Here is a 25,832-nt window from a genome sequence, read left to right as displayed (position 1 = left end):
TCAGGTCTGCTCCTCACAGCCAGCCTGGCCCCAACACATGACCACCCCGACATGCTTTTAGGAAACCACCCTCCTCTGGAAGGGCCCAGAAGCTTGCCCTCCAGCTTGGTTTTGGAACTCTGAACATGTGTGGGAAATAAAATGACACTGCTGCAGACCCCAGCTGCCTCCATGGGCCCCGGTTCCCCTCACCCTCAGGCTCTGAGACCACCACCATGCCTTGGAACAACCCGGAAGCTGGCCCAGGGCGAAAGGAGCAGCAGAAGGTTCTTTGAAATTCAGAAGCAAACGGGGACACAAACACCAGACTCATTACGTTTTACTAGTACATCTCTGATTCGTACCCTGCATTTTTACAAAAAGGTCTAAAAATTTTGGGAAAATCTAATTCTAGACACATCAACAAACACGATCTGCAGAATCTTCTGGGTCTCGCCCAGGAGGGGATGCCCGGTGGTGCTGGCCAGGCCCAGTGTGCGGGAGCTGCCTGACCCTCTGGAGCCACAGGAACCTCGGTGTGCAGCCACCTGCGGAGGGGTGGGCTGGACGTGGGCAGGCGCCGCGTGTCCCAGGCACTGTCCACAGCGGAAGGGAAGAAGGCTGGAGAGCCCAGGCCTCCTACACAGACTTCGCACACAAGGGTGGCGGCAAGGCAGCCAGGCAGCAGCCTGCGAGGGACCGTGTCCGTGAGGACTTGCTGCTTCGTGGACCCGGAGAGCCGGACTCTGGAGAGAGAAGCGCATGTGCCTTCCACAGCCCTTCCACTGATGTCCAGGGTCAGTGCCATCCTGGTCCCACCAGGGAGGAGGAGACGTGTCAGAGAAGCTCACTGTGACCGTCCCTGCAAAGGAAACAGCAGTGAAATGTATCCCCAGCCAAGGGAGGGATGCCGGGAAGCGACCCACCGCCTCTGCGGCCTCTGCCCCCCACTTGAGAGCCAGGGCCAGGCCTGGACACATCCTGAGGCCCGTGGAGTGGCCTGCACTCAGGCGGGCTGGCACCCCACCGTGCCCGGACGCTTCCTTTAAAGACAGACCCGAAGAGCACTCCCCTGCGCCTGTGCGCGCCCACCGCCTGGCCAGAGGCGCCCTTCCCCGGCCGCAAGTCCCCACCCGCAGGAGACGTACAGACGGGCACGCTGCCGGGGGCTGGTGCTGGACGCTGGGCCCGGTCCTTGGATGGGAGTCCCACCTGGCGCAGCTGCGGGCACTTACAGACCGGAAGGCTTTGCTCAAGGGCTCGACTCCTGTTCCTGCTGAACTGAGCCAGTGTGTAAATGAGAACTGATATCAGCTCAGTAGGCACCGGGGGCGGGTCCACTGCCAGCCAGGGAGCAGCCTCGCAGGCGACGTCCACCAGCTGCAAACACAAGAGAGAGCTCACCGCGCCTGCGAGGGCACAGCCCGCGTGACCGGCCAGGTGGCCGTGCTGGACGTCGGGTTTCAGACAGCACCTGCGATGGTCACTGCCCGCAGCCTCTCGGGCAGCGTCCAGCTAGTGCGGCGGCGCATCCGAGGCAGAGCCGGGTGGCAGCAGAGTCCCTGGGCAGGCGGCTCTCCTCCAGAGCGGGCTCCGCACCGACTGGGCTCAGCAGTGCCTTGCCGGTCCGCAGTGGCCTCACCACACGGCTCCGACTTACTGTCCCCATCTCACCTTCTCTTCAGGTGCAGAACTTAGCCACTGTGAACAAAGCGGAAACCAATCACTGTTCACCAATCAGCTAAGCTCTGCACCTCGCTAGAGAGGTCGCCGCTGGGCGTGACTAAGGGGCCGGCGGGCGTCCGAGGCCGTTGGCGTCCTTGGTCTCCGAGAGCCATGAGGTGCGTGTTGGCCACGCTGCTGCGAGGGCCACTAGGGTGGGGCGCAGCCAAGGTCGTGGTTGCGTGGTAATCCCTGGCAATGTGATTTTAATCTTAAGTCACAAATCAGCATGCCAGGAACCCAAGCAGCCAGGGCACTCGAGAGCAGCGCCGAGCAGGTGCGTCCCCGCAGAAGCGCAGCGCCAGGCCAGCTGCACCAGCAGCAGTGCCGTCCGGACGCCTGGAGGTCCGCTGCTCCTAGCTCAGCGCGAGGCAACCGGCCCCCCTCAGCTGGCTGGGGACACAGCGCCTGAGCCTGCTCTCAGCTCCCTGCCTCTGACCTCTGGGTCACACGCTTCCTCACCTCGCAGATTCTAAGTGGCCCCATGTATCTAAGGGCTACCCTGCTGGAGGGCGAGGCGGGAGCACCCTGGCTCGGCTCGGCACAGGGTGCTGTGATCCCTGATCTGCTGCGAGGGCAGGACAGGAACAAAGGGGTAGGTGGACTCTTGAGCAGGACTGACTGCTTGCCTGCTTAGGGACAAAAAAAGAGTCACAAAGAATTGCCTGCATGACACCTGCCTATCATCCCAGAGACTCAGGGAGCTGGGGCAGGATCACCACCAGGTTAGGCCAGTCTGAGCAAGTGAGGAGAACGTGTCTCAAAACTAAGAATTAAAGGGCTGGGGACATGGCTCAGTGGCAGCACCCCTGGGTTTAGCCCCCAACCCAGGGGCCACGGGGAGCCCAGGGACTCTCCAATCAGGGACAGCTGGCCTTGCAGTTTCACACACCAAGTAACAGCAACACTTCCCGAAGCCCAAACCTAGAGAAGCATGACGCACTTGGCTCCCTAGGGCGGCCACCCACCCGGGATGCCCTCACTCAGCCACTTGTCCTGGAAAGCAGGGCCCCGGACTCTTCTGGAAAAGCATGATCACGTTTCAGAAAAACCCTTTTCCTCCTCGGCATCAGTCTTTCAGGTAAATGAGACACTTAACCAGTCAACAGAAGTGGGTTTTGTGAGAGCAAAACATTAGAATCAATGTCCAGCAGGGTTCTCAACACAGAACACTCAAAGTCATCAAGTCACAGAAAAGCTTCACAACAGGAGAAACACTTGAGACCTGGTGCTGGTTTTTAAAAAAGGACACAGAATTAGGCATATTATTTAAGACGTGAAGAAAACAGAAGGGAGGTAGTCCCGACCCTCAGAGGACGCGCACACCAGTCCCAGGGCTGCTCAGACCCACGCGGTCCCTGCTGCACCCCACCCAGGGCAGAGACCCATCGCTGGGAGGCGACTCTCGGGCCCTCCAGGCCGCGGTGGGCGTGAGGAGCCTGGAGTTCCCCAGGGGGCACACTGCAGGCAGGAGATAGATGCCCGTGCTTACTGTGCCCGCAGCAGACGAGGTGCCTGGGGACAGGCCTCACTTCCCCCAGCAGCCACCCTGCCCCGGCTGCAGGCTCCGCACCCCAGGCCACTGAGGCTGGCATCTTGCTGGCTCCTCGCATCCTGACCACCTGGCTCCCAGGGCACATGGCTAGAGCCGCGGGACAGAGATGGAGAGAATTACCTCCTCAGAACAGCATCTGGGCCACCACCTCAGCTGAGGGCCCGTCCATCTGTGCCCTGGCCAGCTCGAAGCACCTGCGGGCCAGCTGCTGCTGCCGGGCGTCCTCGCTCACCATCAGCTCCCCGTAGAGGTACACGCCCATGGCCTGCAGGCAGAGGGGCAGCTCAGAAGTGTCCCCTGCCAGGGGTGCTGGCCTCCCAGCAGGGAGTGGGCCTTCTGCAACCGCAGGCGGCACTGCCTGTCCCTTTCCTGTTCTCTCCGAAGCCCACAGGATCCTTAGCCACGGTTCTGTCAACATTCTGGTGGTTTCCCTGGTGGTGGAGCCATGAGGAAGCATGTCCACAATAAGGACCACAACAGGAAGGCTCGGGGGAAGACTGGTGTCTGTCAGAGGGACGGACTCCTCAGAGAAAGTGTCAGAGCAGCTGGTGAGACTCCTCTGAAGGCCATCGCCCACCAGGGTGGCAAAGACCACACTGCACAGCGTCCGCAGGCAAGAGGACACAGTGCCCACCACTTGGCCCGGCCTGACCACTTCCCCTGCCACCCCCACTGCAGCAGACACTGGCTCTTCTGTTCTGGGACCAACACTGCAGAATCTCTCGTCTGCACTCCCCGCGAGACAGGGCCCCTGCCTCTGCCCGCCTCACGGTACCGACCCTGATACCCCCACGGTTCCTTCTGCTCCCGAAGAGCTCAGGGTGTGCCCAGAGAGCCTGGTCTTCAGGAGGGCGGAGGTGCTGGGCGCCTGTCCTGCTGCCGCCTCCTGGTTCCCAGCGCCTCCTGCCCCACTATGTGAGTGTGACATTTCTGCTGCCACAGGTGCACTGTTCTCCATGGGAACGGGCTCTCGCTTGTGGGCGCGCCCTGTGCGGAGCTGGTCCCAAGTCCTCGGTTCACCGTGCCCACTCACCGCCCCAGCAGCCCACAGCACTGGCAGGCAGCTGGATCAGAGGCACTGCTGGTGGGTGAGGGGCACGGGGTCCAGCAGGCGCCCTGGGTGGTGACCCCAGTGTTTTCTGAGGACAGTAGAATGGCCAGGGAGAAAATCCCCAATGCATTCTCCCACCCTTCCTGTGGCTCCCAGGCCAGCGAGGACTTCCCAGGAGGAATGTTCTCTGCAGAGGCAGAGCACAGGGTGGCCTGGCCTGGCCTGGGAGGTGCAGACCCGATCCAGGCGACCCCACGTGCTTTACGTGATGACCAGGACGTGCACCACGGCACTGCTGAGCCATGCCCTTGGCCAGGGACCTGGAGCTTGCTCTGTCTGGTGGGACATCAATGGCCCACGAGCACCTGGGGTGTGTACCCCCCACCCTGAGGGTGCCGCAGGGGGATGGGCTCATGGGAGGCCTTGGAGCCCACGCAGTGCTCCAAGCCTGGGGCTCCTGAAGCAGGGGTCCCTGAGAGCGGCCGGGCCTGCGGCACCGTGAAGGGCGTGGCCTGGGCAGGCCTGGCATCCTCACCTGGTCCTCCTGAAGGAACCTCTCCACGTGCCCGTAGGCCCGGCTGTGCCGGTGCTTCACGACCAGCTCGCACCACCGGTGGCGAACCTGAGGAGCGAGAGAAGTCGAGAGTCAGACGGAGGCTTCCTCGGTCGACCAGCTCCGCGCGAAGAGCAGTGACCCGGGCGCGGCCACGGCTTCCGTCCTGTTTCCTTTTAGGAGGAAACACCCTGGGCTAAGCGGGGTCCTCTCCAGGAGGGCGCCGCTCGTTTCAGGGGGGTGCATCCCGCGGTCCCCAACACCGCCGTGCAAGCCACCTGCAGTGCCGAGCCCTGGCAAGTGGGGGTGCCCAGCCGGCGGGTGTGCCTCCTGCAGTGCCATCCACTGGCGCCCCTGCAGTTCCTGCGATGGCCAGTCGCAAGGGCACATGGCGAGGAGGACGCTAGTCTCAATCCCCAAGGGGCGTGGCGCCCCTTCTGAGTGCCAGGGAAGCAGCTTGGGCAGGACACCCCCCACCTGGAGGCTCCCAGGCATCCCCCAAGTGTCCGTCACGCTGAGGACGGCGAGCTAAAGGGATGCTGCTCCCTGACAGCCGCGCGGGGACAGTCTGCCTGCAGGGGCTGGCCAGTCGCCCCGGGCCCTGGAATCTCCAGGCACTGCAGGTGGGTCTGGCACCCCTGGGCCCATGGCGTCCAGGGGGCCCTCCTCCGGTTCAGGCAGGCTCTTCACAGGAGACGCCCCCGAACCCCCAGGCTCCAGGGCCAGGCCTGCCCCCCAGTCACAGCCACCCCCCCCACTGATGGACATCAGCCACAACAGAAGGGACGTGTGCACTTTTAAGAAGCCACCTCGCATCACTTTGGTGCTTGCCGTCTTTGAAAGAGGGAGACGCCTGGCTGCGTGACTCCCTGTGGCTAGAGCCCTGTGAACGCTATCGTCCCAGCAGCCTGGCGGGCTCTCCCTCATCCACCACGGAGAACAGGTTCACGTGTGAGCAGGTAAGAGTGCGTGGAGGAGGATCGCTCTCAGAAAGACCCTTCCCGGGGCTGCAGGGCGCCCTGCGCCAGGGTGTTGGCTCAGGAACTCTGCTGCCCCCTGGCACTTCTGAAGCAGGACCCCAAGGCGGGTCACGACACCACCAAGGCACTTCAGAGGCACAGGGAGAACAACAGGGGTCCTGGATCTTCACAGCCAAGGGGAAGCAGGTAGAGCTGCAGAATCTTTCCCACCTTCAGCAAAATGTTCTTTCCTATACAGAAAACGAACGGCAGGCCCCACGTGGGAAGGAGCAGCCCACCAAATGTTCTAAACAAAGAACGGTGAAGAGAGCCCGAGGAGCCAGCTTGTTACGGTCACAATCACCAGCAGCCACTGAACATGGTCCCGGTCAGAGCTCTGACTCATGGAGAACCTCCACAGCCTCAGCGGCCTCCACCCTTCCTGCCTCCCCACTCACGGTATCTCCACGCTCCTCGGACGACGCGGAGGAGGGCGGAGGCAGGCCAGTGAGGTCTGGCAGCCCAGGCCATGCCCAGATGCACAGCCAGAGACCTGGGACCACCGCTCCGCACCCGTCCCGGGGCCTTGGAAAGGGCCTCACTTCTCTCACCTGCCAGACGGGAACCAGCATGTCCTAGTGACTGGTCCCTGTGTGGCCTGACACCCCACTCTCGGCCGTCTCCACTGCGGTGCTGCTGAGTGACAGGGAGAAGGTGGCAGGTTTTCTAGACTGGGTTTTGAGGACAGAGGGTGCCCGCATTCCTTCTCTGTGTTCTTTTCCACTTCCCTGCACACACAGGAGTGACAAGCATGAACTGGGGCCCACTCTGGGCAGTGGCAGCTGTCACCTGCCACGGGCGGAGGCTCCTTTGTGGCACAGAGAAGCCCTCCACTTCTACTGTCAGGGCTGAGGGGCCGTGGCAGCCCGCGCTGCTCCCTGGAGCGGGCCCTGCAGCGGCCTTCCCAGAGGGCAGCGCGCCCGTGCATCGCGGGATGCTGAGCCAGCCGACAGCCGGACGGCGGGGCGGCTCCCAGTTCTCTGGGAGGCAAAGGACTATATGACTCTTCCCTCCAAACTCCTTTCTAAATACACGTCCAGTGGCAGGTGGACACAGTATCTGCTCATCCCTCTATTTGCGTGGTGCTGAGGATGGAACCGAGGGCCTCCCGCGTGCTGGGTGGGTGCCCACCACCGAGCCACGGCCCAGCCCTCTCCCCACACTCAAGGGCCCGCTCACAGGCCACCGCTTGCCACAGGGAAGGGATGACTCAGTCACTCCCAGAGGCCTTTCCAGAGGGCGCTGGCGGGCCATCCCAATGCCCTGGTGGTCCAGTGCCCTCCTTGCCCGGAGTCAGGGCCACGCTGCGGGCAGAAGCAGGGCCACGAGCCATCTACGTCCTCCCACAGATTTGCTTTAAGTGAAAAATTAAATTACTTGATGGGGCTGTGGCCACCTTGTCTCTTTTTAACCTCTCAAGTCAGATTGCAAATGAACCACTGGATGCTGCCCGCCTCCGGGATGGCCCGGCACCCAGTGGGCCTTCTGCAGCGTCTCTTCTGGCCCCAAGGCTCCCTCCATAGCACCCGGGGAAGAAAAGCCTCCCATGACCCTCCCTGTGTGACCAGAGTGAAGGCCAGGCTCGCTCAGAGACTGGGAGCATGCTGGAGGCCGCTGGCCTCACCCACAAGCCACTGTGCCGTCTTGTGCTTGGGAAAGTGCAAGCTCACCTGTCCCAGTGCCCCGGGCTGTGGGAGCGGACGCCTGCCCAGGAGGGCACAGAGGACTTACGAAGAGACCCTGCCCACCCCTGGCAGCTTCTCCCAAGGCCCAGGGAAGGCAGGAAGGCGACCTGGGTCAGACCTTCTCCCACCACAGGCTGCTCAGGCCACAAGCCCAAACCCAGGTAAAATCTCTGAAACATCTGAATTCCTTTTTCTGGTACTGGGGATTAAACTCAGGGACACTCGACCACCGAGTCACATCCCCAGGCCTTTTTGTGTTTTATTTAGAAACAGGCTTAGGGCCTCGCTAAGTTGCTGAGGCTGGCTGTGAGCCTGTGATCTCCTGCCTCGGCCTCCTGAGCTGCTGGGATTCTGCCCCCAGCCAAGATCTGAATTTCCACCTGGACCAGGGAAAGCGCTGTGGCGTCCGCACTCGGTAAGCTCGAGGACCCGCTCACTCCCTGCACGACTGGAGAAAGCCCACTTGGGGGCAGATGGGGGACGGGTACTGAACTGTTTGATTTTAGACCCAGATTAAGACAGATCAATAAACTAAGGATGCCAGAATCCCAAAGTCAACCTGTGCACACTAGAATTGTTTCTCGATCAACGAACAACACATTCTCAAAACTTCTCCCCACCCATCCCCACTCAGTCCTCTGTCCATCCTGTGAAGGCTGCCACCGCACCGGCTTTACACACAACATGAACACCTACGATAACGTGCAACGCACGAGCAGCAGCCTGGTTTACACTGAGCGTCTCGACTCACACTCCCAGGAGTAGAGAGAGGCCCCAGCCCTCGCAGTAACAGCTGCTGGGTATTCCACTGTGGTGCGGCTCAACCAGAGCCCCGGCGGACACCTGGTGACAGTGAAGACTGAAATCAACTACCATCTGCCGCCCCGGGCCCAGAGGGCACACCATGTGTGCTCTGCAGGGGCTCTGTGCTCACTCCCAGATCCCGCCACGCACACCTTCTCACTGACAGGCGGTAAGGGTCTTCCTTGGGTGGAGCGGTTCACACTCCTGACAGTCCATGCGGCTGCCTGCCACCGCCACACAGGTTATCGAGCTTGGCAGAGTGCAAAGCGGCGCCCATGGAGGTGTCTGGGACACCACAAAGCAGGAGTTTAAGGAGTAGTCTGTTCACGGATCTGCTGGCAGGGCTGAGGTCAGGGCTGAATTGCCAGGGACAGTACGTGCTGCCCGCTGGCTGAAGGGGTGGGGAGTCGTTTCTGGAAAAGCCCTGGGATAGGCTGCCTGCTCAGAGAGGGAACAAGGACCCAAGGTGACGCGGGCCCAGGTGGACAGCGACTCTGGGCAGCTCAGGTGCTCTTCTACTAAGCCTGTGGCCAGACCTTCCACGTGCATTAAACCCTCTCTGCAACTCTGACGTCCTCACACTTTTTCCTAGTCCTTCACCTGAGGGAAGGTACTCCTGCCTTTGAATAACCTGCAAACTGCTCCGCTGCGTCAGTGGGTCTTTCTGAGTGTGTTCCTGGTGGTCTGCTGTATTTCTGAACTGTATGCGGTTGATCTGTCATCCCCATGGCTCCTTGGCTCTGCTCTCTTGGCTTCAGTATTTCATGGATGTATGCGCATGCCCGGCACAGCAAACTGCACACTTTACACACGCACATTTCGTGCACTTCAGTCGGTCGTCAACAGAGTTGAAGACGTAATGCCTTCTTACACAGTGACAAGCTCATCAGGCCCTACAAACCAGGACTAGCGAAAGGACAGTGGCTCCCAGGCACTGAGTACCTGTCATCTCCTGGCAGCGTGTTCCTGGCTTTATTTTCTACTTCTTAAGGGCCACTGTGTGTTGAGTCTGTAGGAATCTAGGAACAGGGGACTCCCAGGAAGTGCCGGGCGGCTCACTGGGAGGCCGGTAGGCAGGAGGAGTGGGGTGCGGGGCCTCCTGGGACCGTCCTGCACGCCCTGGGAGCGCATCAGGGCCCGAGCACCAGCTGCAAGGAGAGCTCACTTGGCTTGTCCCAGGACAGCCCCAGTTGTGTGCATTTCTATCCTTTCCAAGAAAGTCAAAGCGCCCAAAAGGCCCCTCTGGGCTGACCGCCCATGGCTTGCCCGACACGGCTGGTTCTTCTGATTTCCAGCAGTGGTCAAAACAGGCCATCCCTAGCAGGGACCTAGCAGGCCAACCCCGTTCCTAAACGGCACCGCGGGCTCAGGACCCATGCCCGAGCCCCAGGCTGCACAGCACGTAACTGCTCTGCTCTGGAGCACGATCCCACCCACCCGACATGTTCAACCCAAGACCCTTCACCGCGCTCACGACTCATTTCCTACTAAACTCTGGAATGATCGTTGCTGTTTTTTCTGTTAAAGGCATTTTGGGCCTTTTAGACCATTTACCACTGTGTGGCAAATGCAGCCCTGGCAGTATCTAAATGGATGGGTACAAGCAAGGGTATTTTGGATAAAATCTTATTTTCAAAAACAGGCTGTGGGCTGTGCTGGCCCAGGCAGCAGGCTCGAGAACAGAGACCCATGGTGTGCTAGTCACTGTTTACCTCCCCTAAACCTGTCACCATGGTGTCATCAGAGATGCAGTCCCTGTGAGTGGGCGGGCTTCAGGATGCCCACCAGGAAAGTTAGAATACCTCTGGATGCTGGGCCTGGATCCCGTCTTGCTCTGCCCTCCATGGGTGCAATGCCTGCTGCACAAGAGCACGGGCTCTGCATCCTCTGAACCGGGTCGGGAAGACGCTCTGGCCTCAGTCCAGCACAGAGGAGGGCTCAGACGCAGGTGGGGCCAGGTGTGGGATGGGCGCTGGCTCTGAAACACAGCCTTCTGGGAAAGCAGCCCTCTAAACCCACCTGCCGGTGCCCCTTGCTCCCAGATGCTCTGCACACGGGGCTGCCCTGTGGCCCACATGGGTGCAGCCACCCTATCACGCCTCATCCACACCAGCACCTTCATCGGCAGATGATGCCGTGCTCGGTGCACCCCTCAAAGGCGTGCCCCAGAAGGTGGCAGGAGCTACAGGGGTCCTCAGGTCACCGGGCGCATGTCCTTGGAGGGAACCTCAGGACTCGGCTTTCTCCGTCAGGCGCGTGGTTACGTGCCCCATGCACTCTTGCCAGAGGCCCGAAGCCAGGGCCAACTAAGCACGGAGCCTCTAAAACTGTGAACCAAAACAAACCATTTCTCATTCTAAGCTGATCACCTCAGCATTTGTTAAGAGCGACAGAAAGCTAACAGATTTTTAAGGACTTCAATATCAGCGTTTTCCTTGAAGCTATTTCAAAGAAATCCCAATTCTTGGGACTGGGGACGTAGCTTGCTGAGAGAGTGCCTGTTTAGCACACGAGAGACCGTGAGTTTGAGCGAGCACCGGGGAGGAAGAGAGACCTCTAATGAGAATCCTTCCCGCAGCCTGCTGATCATCTTTGACTAATTTTCCGAAGTGTTTTCAAACTTTTAAGTATGATTCTTTTTTTTTTTTCTTTTTTCTTTTTTTGAGTGCTGGGGATTGAACCCAGGGCCTTGTGCTTGTGAGGCAAGCACTCTACCAACTGAGCTGTCTCCCCAGCCCCCTTAAGTATACTTCTTTAAAGAAAAATGTTCTCAGAGTCTGGCACGATGGTGCATGCCTGTGATCCCAGTTCCTCAGGGCGGAGGCGCAAGGACCCCAAGTTTAAGGCCAGCCTGGGCAACCTAGTAAGACACCCTCTCAATAAGACTTTGAAAAAGGGCTGGGGAGGTGGCTCAGTGGTACAGCACCTGCCTAGCATGTAAGAGGCCCTGGGTTCAACCCCCAGCACTGCAAACGAATGTGATCTGAAACCCAGGAATAAAGACAGATCGAAGAGCAACTTACATCTTCCTATCAATCTTTCAATGACTCCAGAACAGTCTCAAGTGTGTGCCAACAACCTTCAGCCTCGTAACGCGGGGCCTCACCGAGGCTGGCAGACAGATGGGACCAGCACGTGTGTGGTGACACTAGATGGCATTGCTGGTCCCCAGCACCCACGCTCACTCCAAGGGTCTGACAGGTCCCCTCCCAACTACCTCGACAACCTCTCTGCCCCCACTCTCGCGGGGGCCTCGCTGCACCTCCCGGTCACAGTCTGAGGCTCCTGCGGCCTGCAGGCAATCGCCCCTCGCCATGTGCAGCGCACAGCGCCTGCTGGATACTACTTCTGAACAAACACAGCGCTTCTCCAAACTCAGAATGCTTCCCAGCTACTTTGAAATCATAACGCACAGTTGGAAGCTATAAAATGCTTTGAAGAGAGCCACCCATCCTATTTATGAGGGGAAGAACTCCCCTTTCTTTTCAGTCCTTTTGATTTTGAAATTTACTGCTGAAGGGGAAAAAAAAAATCTGTCCGGGCAACATGATCTGGGAAGCCCATTAACCCTCATTTGGAGTTCCATTTTATATCTGTAAACAGAAAGACCAAGGCTCATGGCTTTTTTAAGTTAGTAAGTCGACACTGCAATAAACAAAACCTGGTTTTTCAATTTGTGTCCTTAAATTAGATTTACTTGGCTTTAAAGCGGGTCACTGCTGGTGAGCGGGGCAGCCTCTGCGAGCGGCGAGCGCCAGGGAGGCACCGGGGTTGGGTGCCTGGTGTGTTGTGGATTCTCATGAGAAGAGACCACAGCGCTGAGCACCTCCTGCCCCATGCGAGGCCCACTGACCCCGGCTTTGCTTCCGCCTCGTGCCACCCCCACCCCCCGCCACCCCCCCGCCACCTCTACCGGTCTTCAGTCTCAAAGGGTGCGATCTGAACATGCTTTTTGAGTTGAGGGAACCAACTCGACTCGACTTGGCTTGCTGCTGTTGAGCCAGGCGAGAGGAGCCCAGGCCAGGGTGGAGAGGCCAGCAGGGCATCGAGGTGGACTCTCTCCAGGGCTGCAGCCATGTGCAGGGGTCGTTCCAGCGGCCACAGTCCCCACACTCCTTGCACGACCCGGCTCAGGAGGTGGCAGCCCCACACTGCGGCCTCGGGCAGATCCCATCCTCCTTCCTCTCCCTGCAGATGGGCTGTTGTATTTAATGACATTAACACTACGAAAGGCAAAAAGTAGAATTCTAGAGCCATCATGGGGTCCTACTGAAACAGGCAGCCTGCCTTCCTCCCTACCCAAACTGCTGGCTGAAGGGCCACCCTGTCCAACCAAGGGCAGTCACCAAATCAGGAAACCCTAGCCTCTGCCTTCTTTCCTGTGTCCACACGCAGACACGAGGCCTTGGCTGAGAAGAGGGCTTCTGCTGCTGGCAGAAACGGAGCGGCTACCTCTTCTGAGGAGCCCAGCTCTCACCCCGAGAGGCAGCCGAGCCTACGCTTCTCCCCACAGGGGGACCCAGCTCCGCAGGGCCTCACCAGGCCTGCCCAAAGGCGCATTCCCTCCTCCAGGGGCCTGGCTGTGCCAGACAGGACAGGCAGGCAGTCCTGCTGCAGCAAGGAAGTGCTGGGTATGAGGACGGGCCGGATAGGCAGCCCTTGCCTCCTGGAGCCCATGGTTCAGCAGAAAGCAGGCAAAAACCCAGTGAACCAGCAAGATCTGCATGGTGGTGAGACATGCCATGAGATATCACACAAGGACTTGATGTGGGCAGAGAAGACAACCGAAGAAGGGGCTGTGTGAAGTGAGGGAGAAAAGAAACCAGCCAAGGAAGGGGAGCTGCCGAGGCCACTCCAGACACCACGTGTCCCTCGGTGACTCACCCTTCCTCTATGTAAGGGCTATTTCCTCCAATACAGGAGCTGGAGAAACAGAAGACAATGTGAGGACAATAACTGCCAAGGCTCCCAGCGCTTTGCTGAGACCTCAGATGCCAGCGTCTGTGAGCCCCCGGGCTCTGGGAGTCTGCAGTGGCTGCATCAGGAAGGAAGGCACGTGCTGATTTCTACAGAAAGGACGATTCCGTAAAAGATCCAAGGACACGAAGAAGGCCTGGTCTCTTAGGCCGCAAAGTGACTTTGAGGTGTAAGGAACTTCTTTGTACCGAGTTCCGTAGACTAGCTTTGCAAGGGCCTGTGCTCCTGAACCATGAAACATGCACACGTGGGCTGAGGAAGAGCTTCTCTTGATAAGTAAAACACCGTGGAAAACAAACCTAAGACCCAGAACACAAGAGCTCAAGCTACAAAACCCTGGGAGGAAAACACAGGCCAAGTTTTCATGACCTTGGGCTAGGCACAGTTTTTTAGATTCGACACCAAACACATAAGCGACAGAAAAAAAAAAAAAAAAAAAAAATACACCAGACAGATGAAAAGTCAAAACTTCAGGGCTGCAAAGGACACCTGAAGAGTGCGAAGACAACCCGAGGAATGAGACAGCAATTTTAAAGCAAATCACAGCCGATAAGGGACTTATCGTGGAGTTTTTACCAAACTCCACGCTGGACTAAGAACTATTTTAATGCAATAATAAACAAGTCAATTTAAAAATGAGCTGAACTGACCAGGCGTTCTTAAAGAAGAAACAGACAGTGAACAAGTACATGGAAACACATCCCACATCATTAGTCAACAGAAAAAGGCAAACGAAAACCACCACCAGGTGTCGCTGCACATCCCGGAGGCCATCTGAAGCAAAAGACAACAGCAAGTGTCGACAAGGACGTGGGAACAGGGTGCTGGCAAGGACTGAGAATGGGAGGGCCCTCGGGGAAGCCCGGTGTCGCCCAGAAGGGTGGGGAAGAAAGACATTTTGGGAATTTTTGGCAAAATCAGACTTCTACTTGAGGGCATTTAAGGTACATTTTATATTTGCATATAATTCAACTTACAATTGTGAAAGGTGACAGCAGTATTTAAAAAGTCAACTGTGGGGTTTCTGGGGTGGATCTCTGAACAGAAATCTAATAAAGACAATGTAAACTACTGACTGAGCTCTAAGGAACCCAGAAGCACCACCACCATCAACCACACACTGCTCACGCTAGAGAACTTTGGAAATAAAATGAACATGAGACAGAGCTGGCTTCTTGATATATGGGAAGAAGAAAACCAGGGCAGTATAAATTTCCCCATTTTTTTCATAAAAATTGCAGACTCAGGGGCTACACACACATAGAGAGCAGTAATGCCCCAAGATCCTCAGGTCGCTGGAAGATTGAAGCAGCTGCTAAACACTAAGGAAGAAGCAAGGAGCCAGCGTGCGACTGGGATCAGGAGATGCCAACCCTCCTGGGGCCTGCTGAGCCTGCAGATCAGCCCCTCATCAAACTGCGTCTTTCTTACCAAACTCCACGCTGACGATGTGAAGGGCCCTTTTGAGAAAAATAAACCAGATTATGTTGCCTTTGGCTCATTTTATTCTTTACCTTCATTCATTTAACAACAATTTCATTAGCTACAACAAACTGACAATTCTTGGTTAATAAAACAGTCCCTCACCTCAGGAACAACAAAGAAATAATAATCTTAAAGATTTAAGTTCTTTACTTTTGTCATTTTAGATGAGTTTTTTTAAAAATCCCCTTACTGCAAAGCGATCGGGGCTCTACTTGCTGTGTGTGGGCTTTTCACAGAAGTCCCAAGGGCACAGACTGAGTACCAAGGAACAGAAGAAACACTGAGGGACCTTTCTAACTTTGAGGGAATGTTCCAAAACACCAATTAAATGCCTCATAACCAAATACAACCAAGAAAAATACAGAAATATAACTAAAGAATCACCTAAGAACTTGTTTGTTCCCACATCGAAAGGGGCATGTGATTAAAAAGGAAGACAGGTCTAAAGCAACTAAGGAGAACTGCTCCAACCCCCTTTCAATCCACAGCCACCCAGCTTCTAAAAATCCAGAACAAGGAGCACAACACCATGTCGGAAGACAGCTGGACCCCTTGCAGGCTATCCTGACTCTCTGCGCTGCTGGGGATGGACCAAGCCTCACACACCCAGGCAAGTGCTCTGCCACTGAGCGGCATCTCCTGCCCCATCTTGGCCTTTTTAAACCTGATATGAAGTCACACTGCCTCTGGCTCTTCTTCCAAAGAGTCACTGACATCTGGCTCTTGCTCTACAGCCTGAACCTGACTCCATCGGGGCAGGAAGCCAGCCCCTTCGTACCTACAGCCATGTTCTGACTGAGGGCCTCTGGCTGTTATTGGGACCTGCTGGGCAGAAGTGGCGAGTGTCAACCACTGGGCACCAGGGATGGGGCTGGTGCCCTGGCACTGCTCCCACTTAGAGGCCTGCAGTGGGGGGCGGTGGAGGCTGAGCCCATCACAGGGGCAGACACCGGCAGAGCTGCAGCCTGTGCCTTCCTCCTTGTGCCACTCAGGTTTTGCAATAAGGCGGACAGAGGAGAGAGTCTGAGTTCAGTGCACTGCCCTTCAGTCCTCCGCAGAGCATCCTGAGCTGGAAATAGGGCTCAAGGCATCCAGTAGGTCAAACCTGTCCCCGGATGAAACCAGCCTCCTCTTCATAGCTGGGATGCAGGAAAAAAACACAGGGCCGCGAGCTGTGGGCGTAGCTCCGCGGCAGAGCTTGCCTGGCACGCGTGAGGCACTGGGCTCGCTCCTCAGCCAGCATAAAAGTAAATAAATAAAGGTGTTGTGTCCATCTACAACTTAAAAAAAAAAAAAAAAAAAAGCACCAGGGAAGACAAGGGAAACAGGAGCTGGACTGTCGGGAACAGACCCTCCCAACACCCTCACCTCCATGGAGGAAGGAGTCCCAGCCCTGAAGGCGTGAGCAGAGCACAACTAGAGATGAGTTCTAGGACCCCTGTCCCTTTACGTGCTTTAGGTCTGTTGGCCAGGAGCTCTGAGTCACAGGAATCACATTTCTGGCCCACATCCAATTCAGAAGGAAGCACGAGAGCTGTCAGACCTGTGCTGCTGGCCTATCTGCTGCGTCTGAATTTCAAGCAACTGCTGTGGCACCTTCTTTCCAAGAAACACCGAGTTCTCTCAATATATTAAAGCACAAGCACCCTGCCTTACGAAAACCCTGCCACAGGAGCGGGAGGAAGCACAGAGCACAGAAGGTAGTGAGCGAGGGTTCTTCAGCCACGGCCACGTGGGAAAAGGCCTGTGAGGCCGGCTGGCTGTCCACTGGCAGTCAACCTTGACAGTGTCCTTTGCAGACAAGAATGCGGACAGATGCTGGCGGGGTTCCTCTGCACGACTAGTAGAACAGGTTTGTCCTTCTTTACCAAGCCGCTCCCTGGGCTGACTTGCTACTGCTCGTCCTTCCACGTGAAAATCCTGTGTCTTCACCTCTGCCAAGTTACATCTCCTGGGTCCCTGGGAAGGGTACTGTGGACTCGGCATGGCCTCTACCTGTTGTCAGCCACCTTTCCACTCATGACACTGCTGTAACCCAACTGGCAGGCATATTGCTAAAGGAGAATTTAAAAAAAACTGCCCTTTGTCAATCAGCTTCTTTGCAACTGTCAGTGGTTCTAACTGGAGACTTTGCCCCCCTGGCAGGCACTGGCAACCCCTAGAGACACTTCTGAGAGCCCCAATGGGGAAGAGCGGGACCTGCTGCTGGCAGTTCATAGGCAGAGAAGCCAGGGGTGCTGAACATCCCCAGTGTGCAGAAGAGCCCTCCACAAAGATTTACTTAGTCCTAGATGTCAGAAGTGCTGAGGCTGAAGAACCAGGTTTAGCCACTGAGCCACAGACCAGGGATTCTGTGGCCAGATGCAGAGCAAGTCCAACAGTGGGGTTGCCTACTAGGAGTAGCTGCCCGGAACCCACATCTAGCACCTACTAGGAGTAGCTGCGCAGATCCCGCATCTGGCACCTACTAGGAGTAGCTGCGCAGATCCCGCATCTGGCACCTACTAGGAGTAGCTGCGCAGATCCCGCATCTGGCACATACTAGGAGTAGCTGCACAAAACCCATATCTAGCAACAGGATGTTTCTCCCCCTCTTTCTTTCTGCTAGTCCTCATTTAAAAGGCAGGATAGAGCTGAAGAATAACACCAATGTTGTTTCAGCTAAAGAACAAAACTGTCACTTCAGACCAGATGAGAAAATGTCATGGAAAGCATGGGCATGTCAGCCGGGGTGTGGTTCAGGAGAAGAGCAGGCGCCCAGAACGTGAGGCCCTGGGTTCCACCCCAGATGAGGCCACCCCCTAAAAAACAAACAAAGCACCCCACAGGAGCAAACCACAAGCACTCGGTTTGCCGAGCACTCTCCTACGTGCGCTCTTGTCTCCTGTTAATAGCCCCATGAAGAAGGGATTTGTGGCTCCATCTTAATCCTGAGGCAGTCGAGACTGCGAAACCTCGACAAAGCCCCCAGGGCAGGATTAGGAGAGCCAGTGAGAACCCTGAAGTCATCCCATATAGCAGTTTCAAACTGTGGGCTAGGATCCATTAGTGGACCATAAACTCAATCTATGTCATAATGCACACTTCTAGAAGAAAATGAAACAGAATGAAAAAATTTCATGAAATTTTTCCAGCTGGCTATGGTAAAAAACAAATAAAACCCCACCAAGCCCTGTGAGTAAGGCTGAAGCACTGTTTTGTTGATGAGGGAAACGGGGCCAGAGGAAGGGGCGATGTGTCTGCAGTCACCAGCCGGGACCCGAGTACAGCTCACTGCTGAGACCAGCCGTTAGTCCTTAGGTGCTTGGCCTGAGCATTTGGAGATCAAGAAATGGAAGAGCTGCTCCAGATGCACATGAGCAGGTCTCATCCTCCCCTCGCGTGGGGCCATGTGGAGGGACGCCAGAGCCCTCTTGCTCCCATCTACTCCAGGTGGTCTCTTCCTTTAGCCAACAGCAAGTCCGCTCTTCAGTGAGGAGATGAACTGAAGCTGGCCTATCCCAAAGTTAATTTTCTGAATGAACATCTCACTGAAACACAGAGCGGACCTTCGCGACCAGTGGCCATCTTTTTTTAAGCCAGACAAGATGGCACACTGCCATCTCTTATCTTTGAAAGCAGTGCTGGGAGATGCTGCTGCCCTCATGCCCCCAGTGTGAAGTACAGTCTGTCAGGCCCCAAGGCTTACATGACAGCTAGTGGACCCCAGAGGGGAAAGAGGTCACACGGCCAATTCCACGGAGCTCACTCACTGCCGTGGGGTGGTAAGACTTGAGGCAGACAGGGAATTCACTATTTAAAAAGGGGTCTTGAAAAACGTTTTTGATCCAGAATCATCAGTTGATTATATTTTCAATCTTCATTTGAGCAAAGCATTAAAAAACTGGATGAGGCACTTCTATGGAGTAAATTTCCATTTGACTCATCCTTCCTAAGCAAAGGGACGCGGCACAGGTTGGCCATTCTGTGACTCAGTCACCTTCGCTTCCCAGACGAGAAAAGCGAAGGTGCCCTGCTGTGCCCCACCCTGCAAAGGGCGCAAGGGAGAGCAGCCCCCAGGCTTACTCCACCCTCCTGCCATCAGTCTTGGGGGCTTCTCCCTCACAACCCCTGGACACGTGGTGCCATCCACCTCAGAGCTGAGCTGCATGTTCACACAACACAGGATGAGGGCACAGGGAGGGCAGGACCCAGACGCCCATCCTCCGACAGTGTTCCCAAGGCTGCTCCCAGCCCGGCAGGGCACACTGCTGCAGCGGGAGCAGGGGCAGCACAGCCACTGGGAGCGCAGAAGAGTTCGCAAGAAGCTTCTTGTGGGACCACATGGTTCCCCGCACGCGTGCGCAGGAGGGAGGGGTGGCCAGAGAGGACATGCAGGAGCCGAAGTGACCTGGGCGTAGAACAGGTTTCCCATAGTCACCATTCCTTCCCAGTCACACAGCAAGGACATACTATGTCAAGAACCTGCCACCGAACCAGCAGAAGGACTCTGCAGTGCACTCTGCAGGAGGGGCACAAGCAGCGGAGCCAGAGGCGCTGGGCAGCTGCAGGAGGCAGCAGGCCCCTCCTCGGGCAGGGGAGCCTTTCTGCACTTCCTGGGAACTGAGGTTGTGCCCAGTCAAAGGAGGGAGAGAAATGCTGCCGGGTCACAGCACCCCTGCTGACAGGCCCTCGTCCAGGCTGCCCTTTCTGAACGTCTCACTCTATCCCATGGTCCCGGAGGCCCCGCTCCTGCTGGAAACCCCTCCAGCCTGCCATACCCATCTCTGTGGCCACCTTTCAAATGCTGCTACTTATTCCACCTTGAAGATCCCTGATAGCATCGTGAAGAACTACTCCTGCTTACCAAGCTGGGAGGTGCCACGCCAGAATTCTCTCCACCTTCCCAAGTACCAATTCTGTCTCACAAGAAGTGTCTGCCACTTACAGTAAAAGCAGCTGATCGTCTTTAACGACTTCCTGCTAATCAGTGTCATGACAAGTCACATTTAACTAATAAAATTTCTAAATGACACTGTGGATGTCCAAAATCCTGCTGCTTTCCTGGTTCAAGTGACACTGCATGGAAACTTCGCAGTAAGATAAGCGTCAGTGTGACTAATGACACAGGAGGACCTCGAGGGCCTGGGCTGAGGCACAGTAGTAGGATGAAATCCCAAATGCACACAGTGGCCACAAGGCCCCCTGACCTCAACCCCACATGGGCCAACATACAGGCCGACATATATGTGTTTTCAAATAGCTTTAAAAAATAGGAGAAATGAGAGCTACTCACTGTCAACATTTTGGGGGACTCGAGATGCCAGATCTGGGGTTTAGCTGGCATACAGCTGTGCTGTTTGCTCGCATTGTCCACAGCAGCTTTCCTATAAGGCCAGCAGAGTAAGGTCTGGTAGAAACCGTACGGCCTGCACTGTCAGCCGCCCGGTCCTTTACCAGAGAAGCTTAGCCATGGCTCATCTTGGCGCATGCCAAGTCCATGCCACCGTGCTTGTGTGGGCTCTGTACGGCCAGCTCCTCATCGTGTAGGTCCTGACTTGACACCACTTTCTGAGTGTCCCTTCCTGAACACTGTCTAGAGAAACCTAGCCCAACGTCTCCCCATGTGTCTCCTTCAGGACTCAGCCACTGGCTTCTCATTCACTCTGAAAAGTTAGGGGAATCTGAGTTTCTTAAGGACAAGTGCGTCTGCGCATGCACTCCTGTTCCAGACCATGTGTGACCTGCACAGAGTCACACACTGGGCCGTGCTGCACCCAGACCTGTCTCTTGCAAGCAGGGATCTAAGCAATAGACAGCCCTGTCTCTGGCAACATGATATGATTTATGAGATGTAAAACAAGCAACTAGATAAAACCTGCTGTCCTTCTCAAAGGTTTAAGAGGTTATATATAACAACTAAACTGGGCAGTAAGTTAAGAACAGGATGTGTCTTATGCCAAAAGGAAGAGGGAAAACAGGGTCTAGCACCTCGTGGCTTCCGGGCATGGAGGGACAGGTGCCCAGCGGCTGCTCTGGCCCTCGTGCCCTGGTCTGTGCCGGCCTGTGCAGAAGCCTGACATTCCAGTGGCATTCAAGCCCCATTAAAACATAGTTTAATGCCTATAAATAGGAAGGTCTTTTAAACACTAATTAAAAATAACAGTCTGGCATTTAGAAATCCTATAAACAAAACTCTAAGAGCTGAAATAAACAGCAACAGTTGCACTTCTGACCTATCCTCAGGTGGGTAAAAAGCTGAGAGTGTCTTCTCTGCAGTCTTGTAATTGCTACTGAATTTATGGAGCTGTGAAATGTATAACAATGATGTCCATCTGACCTTTTAGTTAATCAGAACTGGCTGGTATCAATTTGCTCCATTTTAATGAAATTCACTGTTAGTATTTCATTCAACCCAACAGACCTAAAAAAATCATTTCAAAAAATATATTCTAATGAACAGGGAGAAAATGAAATGTTTTGCTCTTTTATACAATACCTTCAATCTCCACTGTGTATTTTACATTCACAAAAAATCTCAACTCAAAACAGCTACATTTTAAGTGCTCAAGGGTTACAGGTGGCTCATGGCTGCTGTACTGAACTGTACAATGTTAAATGTTCAGTTATTTTCAACTGAATGCAAACCAAACTTGCTTGCATTTTCTGTAGAGTTTTATAGAAAAGAGCTCTTCTCTTTGAGCTCTTGTGTTTTACTTAAGATGACTAAATACACAGAATATTTATTATTTTATATTTTTGAAACCTGGAATTCATCTTAGGATTCCTATCACATTCTTCCCAATAAGCTAAAAGATATTAAGGACCACGTCATATTGCTTTCCCACAAGCATCCAATTTTACTTTTAAAACCATGGCTGCTAGATTCAGTTCTCATTTCCTTTCCACATGGCTCCTTTCCTGTCCTAACTGAACACAAGCAAGACGCCTGGACACATCTGAGCCAAGTTTCCTTAATGTGCAACAGGACGGCGCCACCGCCAGTGCACACGCTGGCCCGCCCAGCTCAGATTCAAGAGCACCCACCCTGCCTGCTCATTCTTTTAAGAGACTATGTCCACTTTTAGGATTTAAGGAGGAGGGAGGGAAACCTAGGACCTCAAAATACTCTGGTGACAGGCACAGCACAATGGGAGGATCCTGCTGCAGCCAACACAGTGGTGGTGCAGTCCCCCCTGGATTCAGGCCCCTGCTCTCCGCTCAGAGCAAACACAGGACTCTGCTGATGAAACGGTAGCTTCCCCAGCTCAGGACCGCCTCGGTGTCGGTGCCCTGCATCGCCGTCAGCAGGGATCAGTGGTTGAAGCCTCTGGTTACCTCTGCATCCTGCTCCTGAAGGTGGTAGGTCTTCTGGAGGCTCTGCAGAGTCTGGGGGTTCAGAGTCTTCTGCTCCAGAAGATGCTCCAGAAGCAAGACCAGCTGGTCTGGAAGGAGCTAAGGGTGAAACAAAACAGCCTGTCAATAAGCCATCCCGCTGACGGGAGAGTGAACCCACGCGTTTGGAATAAGATGGCAAACCCAAGGTGACCTGGATACTCTCAGTCGTGCCTGAAACACAGGAAGACTGTGGTAGAGCCCTATGGCTGACCCTGTCTGCAGCCCCTAAGACACTGCATTCTGAGGTCTGAGGAAGTCAAGTTTTTTTGTGGTTTTCCATTTCAGGTATAGACTTTAGAGCAGATCAAAATGATACTGATCAGCTGGGTACTGTGGTGCACACCTGTAATTCCAGCTATTCAGGAGACTGAGGCAGGAGGATTTCAAATTCCAGGCCAGCCTCAGCAGCTTAGCAAGACCATGTCTTAAAATTTTAAAAATTAAAAGAACTGAGGATGATGTAGTTCAGTGGTAGAGCACCCCCCCCCCCCGAGTTCAATCCCTAGTGACTCCCCCCAAAATAAGGGGGCAAAGTGCATGTCTTAATAAAATATTATTTTGGTTTATGAGATCGGTGGCTTCATGGCAAGTATACGCCAAGAACCTGTCATCTGGCCGAGACAAAGATTCAAGAAGAATGTGAGGCAAACACATGGAAGCTTAAGAGAAATAAGAAGCAGTTTCAGATTTCCTTTTGAGCCATAAAAACCTGCAAACATACCTGCTGCACTCAGAAATAAAGAGCATATAATGATAACAATTACAGTGTCTCATAATCCCTGCATTAAAAAACTGTAAGTTCATAATACATGACACTTTGTGTGTGTGTGTGTGTGTGTGTGTGTGTGTGTGTGTGTGCGCGCGCGCGCGCGCTAGGGATTGAACCCAGGGCCTTGTGCATGCAAGGCAAGCACCCTACCAACTGAGCTACATCCCAAGCCCTACATGACACTGTTTTAAAGGTTGCACACATGGCTATACAGTGGTGCACATGCACACAAAGTCATCCATATTCCTAAGTTTTCACACAGGACAGGTCAACAAGTACCACCAGTTATGGGCAAAGGGAGGAAGAAGTCTTTATGTGATAAAAAGAAAAAGAACAATTTGTGAGTAAACAATATTTGTGAAACCCAAGATGGAGGATGTGAGGCTGTCGTGTCTGCTGGCTCTGCACCACGGTGCTAAGCTGCGGCCTGCGTGGGAGGCAGGCTGGACAGTCCGCAGGGCACCGGGGGAGGAGAAGCGACTCAAGCTATACCGTGCAGGAACTGAAACACCTTTACTCTACCATCAGAGTTCTAGAAATCACTACCACAAATCCCACCGTTCTCTGTGCTTTGAGCTTCTCTCCACCCCCTGCTTATGCCCAGAAAATCCTCGTCAACAAACCAAAATTTACAAACCTGGAAGCCAGTACCAGATCAGCAGAATATTCTTAAGAACACCTGGATTTTAAATGCCACTTTGTTACTCAAAAGAAATTTTTACAAATCACTGGCTTCTCTCCCTATCCCTGTCTTTCTGTCTCCAAGTGTGCACTCTGCCCTCCCCACCGGCCCACACATGCGTGTGCACTCTCTCCTAAAGTGAGCACGAGGGAAATGAGCATGTAAGTTCACAAAGAAAGGCATTTCCTATGTTTTCTCGCCTCACCTGTCTGAGTTCTAATGGACGTCCCCTTCCTACAGAGAGCAGTGGGCACCTTACTTGGCTCTCGTGGGAAGTCACTTTGTGATCTGCCATCTGACACTCATGCTGCGGATGGTCTCTCGGGCTGATGGGGGAAGCAAGGTGTCTTTGGCATCATCACATTAGGATTAACACTGACCTGCCAGGGCCAAAACAAGGACTCCAGGAAGGACGAACATTTCCTTTCTTGAGAAGTCACACGACTGTAAGACGCTTTAATGATCAAGTTACTGCATTACTACTAACACAAACATCAGTCTGCCATTTTCTACAGGTTTAGATAAAAGTCTACTTCTACAATATCAAAAGAAGTCTGTTATTATTTTAGAGAAAAGACCAAATCCAGACTCGCAGCCTTTGATGAGCTTCCCCTGCATGTAAGCACGGGTGAGGAAGCTTTGCACCCCTGATGACTGGGGCCCCGCTGAGATAGTTCTCTGCCTGCTTCCTTAGTCCCTCCTGCCATGGCTCCAGATCCTCCAGTGAAGCCCTGACTGGCACTGCACCCTGGCTCTCCTCTCCACCACCCACCAAACGTGACAGTAACTTCCCACGTTCCACAGAGGCTGCCCTGGAAGCCGGGCTGGGGCTGTTCTCCCGAGGTTATGCCAGGCCCCTGCAGCGCACCCCTCTGCAGAGGCTCCCTTTCTCCTCCTAAAAGGCCCTCCTCAACCCACTCCACTGCTCTGTCTCTCCGTTGTTGAAGTGTCCCACTGTGGCCTGGCCTGAGGCTCCCTGCAGAAGCAGCCCGCCTCTGGAGGCTGGAGGTAAGAGAGACAGAGGACACTCCCGAGACAAGAAAGAAACAGAAACAGGGCAGATAAAGCCAGACTGAATCAAAGTGAGCCAGTTTGCCCTGCACCTCACAGGCACTGTCACAGCCAATAGGCAGCTTTTCCAAAGGCAGTCAGAGGGACAGTGGCTTGATGTTAAGGCCCCCCAGACACACAAGGCAGGCTTCTGGGAAGGGGCCAGCCCACAGGATCAACTCTCGGCACTAACAGGCCTGATCCGGCACAGAACACCCATCACCAGGGGGTTGGGCGATATTTGCTAACTAAATACAGCAGGAACCAGCCCTGCCAATTTGCAGAATTACAGAGAAGGAAAGAGCAGAAAGAAAAGCATCTCCCTATCATGTGCCTGTGCTTACAATGAGGCCTATTGTTAGAGCTCAGTTTGAGACCCACAGAGGAAAGGAGTCCCTGAGTGAGACAAATGGCCTCAACTTATTCCAACTAGGTTCAACCAATAACACACCTTCAGTTTAAAAATCAAAGCACTGCTCATATACAAATCCATCAAAATGCCTGGGTTCACACTCCTGTATCTCACAGAGTTTCCCTCCCAGCAGAAAGTGCACACACCTTCACATGGAAACAGAGATGAAAGGGTCACTGGAAGCTTTTGTTTCCAAATTTTATGCAACGGAGATATTTAAAGTTAAGCCCCCTGCCTTAAGACAGATGGCAGAGACAGAAGGGAGGAGGACCTTCAGGGTTCTTTCTGAAGTTTAACCAACTCTCACTGGAAGGAGGAACTGAATAAGGTGTACATCCCCTTCAGGTGTCTGCTGTCCTTCAATAGGCGCCCAAGACGCTGCTGCAAGAGCCAGCGTGTCCAGACGAAGCATGCCTCCACAACACCGGGGACGGGCCGACTCACCTGCAGAAACGACTCAGTAAACAACTCCGTTCTCAACTGTAACTCTAATTCCAAGGGAAGATGTGGTTTCTAAACAATGAAGAAAATAGACAACAGCTGATCTAATGCTGTTGTATGCCTCAGACAATATAAGTAATTCAGCATCTTTCATTCACGAATGAGTAAACATGACACTTTTTTTTAAAAAAAGATGGGATTACAGATCTTGAAATGATGATTTTAATATTCGCTTTAATGCAAAAATGTTTTAAGTGGTTACATTTTAATA

The 25,832-nt window shown here is 54.5% G+C and overlaps 1 protein-coding gene across 18 annotated transcripts in view; it reads right to left on the bottom strand.

Moving 5' to 3' along the window:
- Nucleotides 1-1,219: 1,219 nt before the first annotated feature.
- AOPEP (aminopeptidase O (putative)) overlaps nt 1,220-25,832 on the bottom strand; it is a 302,298-nt gene continuing 277,685 nt past the window's right edge. For 5 of the 18 annotated variants that reach the window (XM_079108836.1, XM_079108840.1, XM_079108827.1 and 2 more), the window contains 5 exons: nt 25,553-25,633; nt 22,148-22,264; nt 4,843-4,929; nt 3,377-3,521; nt 1,366-1,680 (listed from right to left, as the gene is read on the bottom strand). In XM_079108836.1, coding sequence (XP_078964962.1) covers nt 3,381-3,521; nt 4,843-4,929; nt 22,148-22,264; nt 25,553-25,633 — 426 coding nt within the window. In that variant the 3' untranslated portion in view covers nt 1,366-1,680; nt 3,377-3,380. The other 13 variants (XM_079108843.1, XM_079108844.1, XM_079108833.1 and 10 more) reach the window with 10 other exon arrangements.

Source organism: Sciurus vulgaris, assembly GCF_902686455.1.
Source record: "Sciurus vulgaris genome assembly, chromosome: 13".
NCBI classification, from domain to species: domain Eukaryota; kingdom Metazoa; phylum Chordata; class Mammalia; order Rodentia; family Sciuridae; genus Sciurus; species Sciurus vulgaris.
The sequence above is the reverse complement of the archived record's forward strand: the minus strand, read 5'-3'. Positions and strand labels throughout refer to the sequence as shown.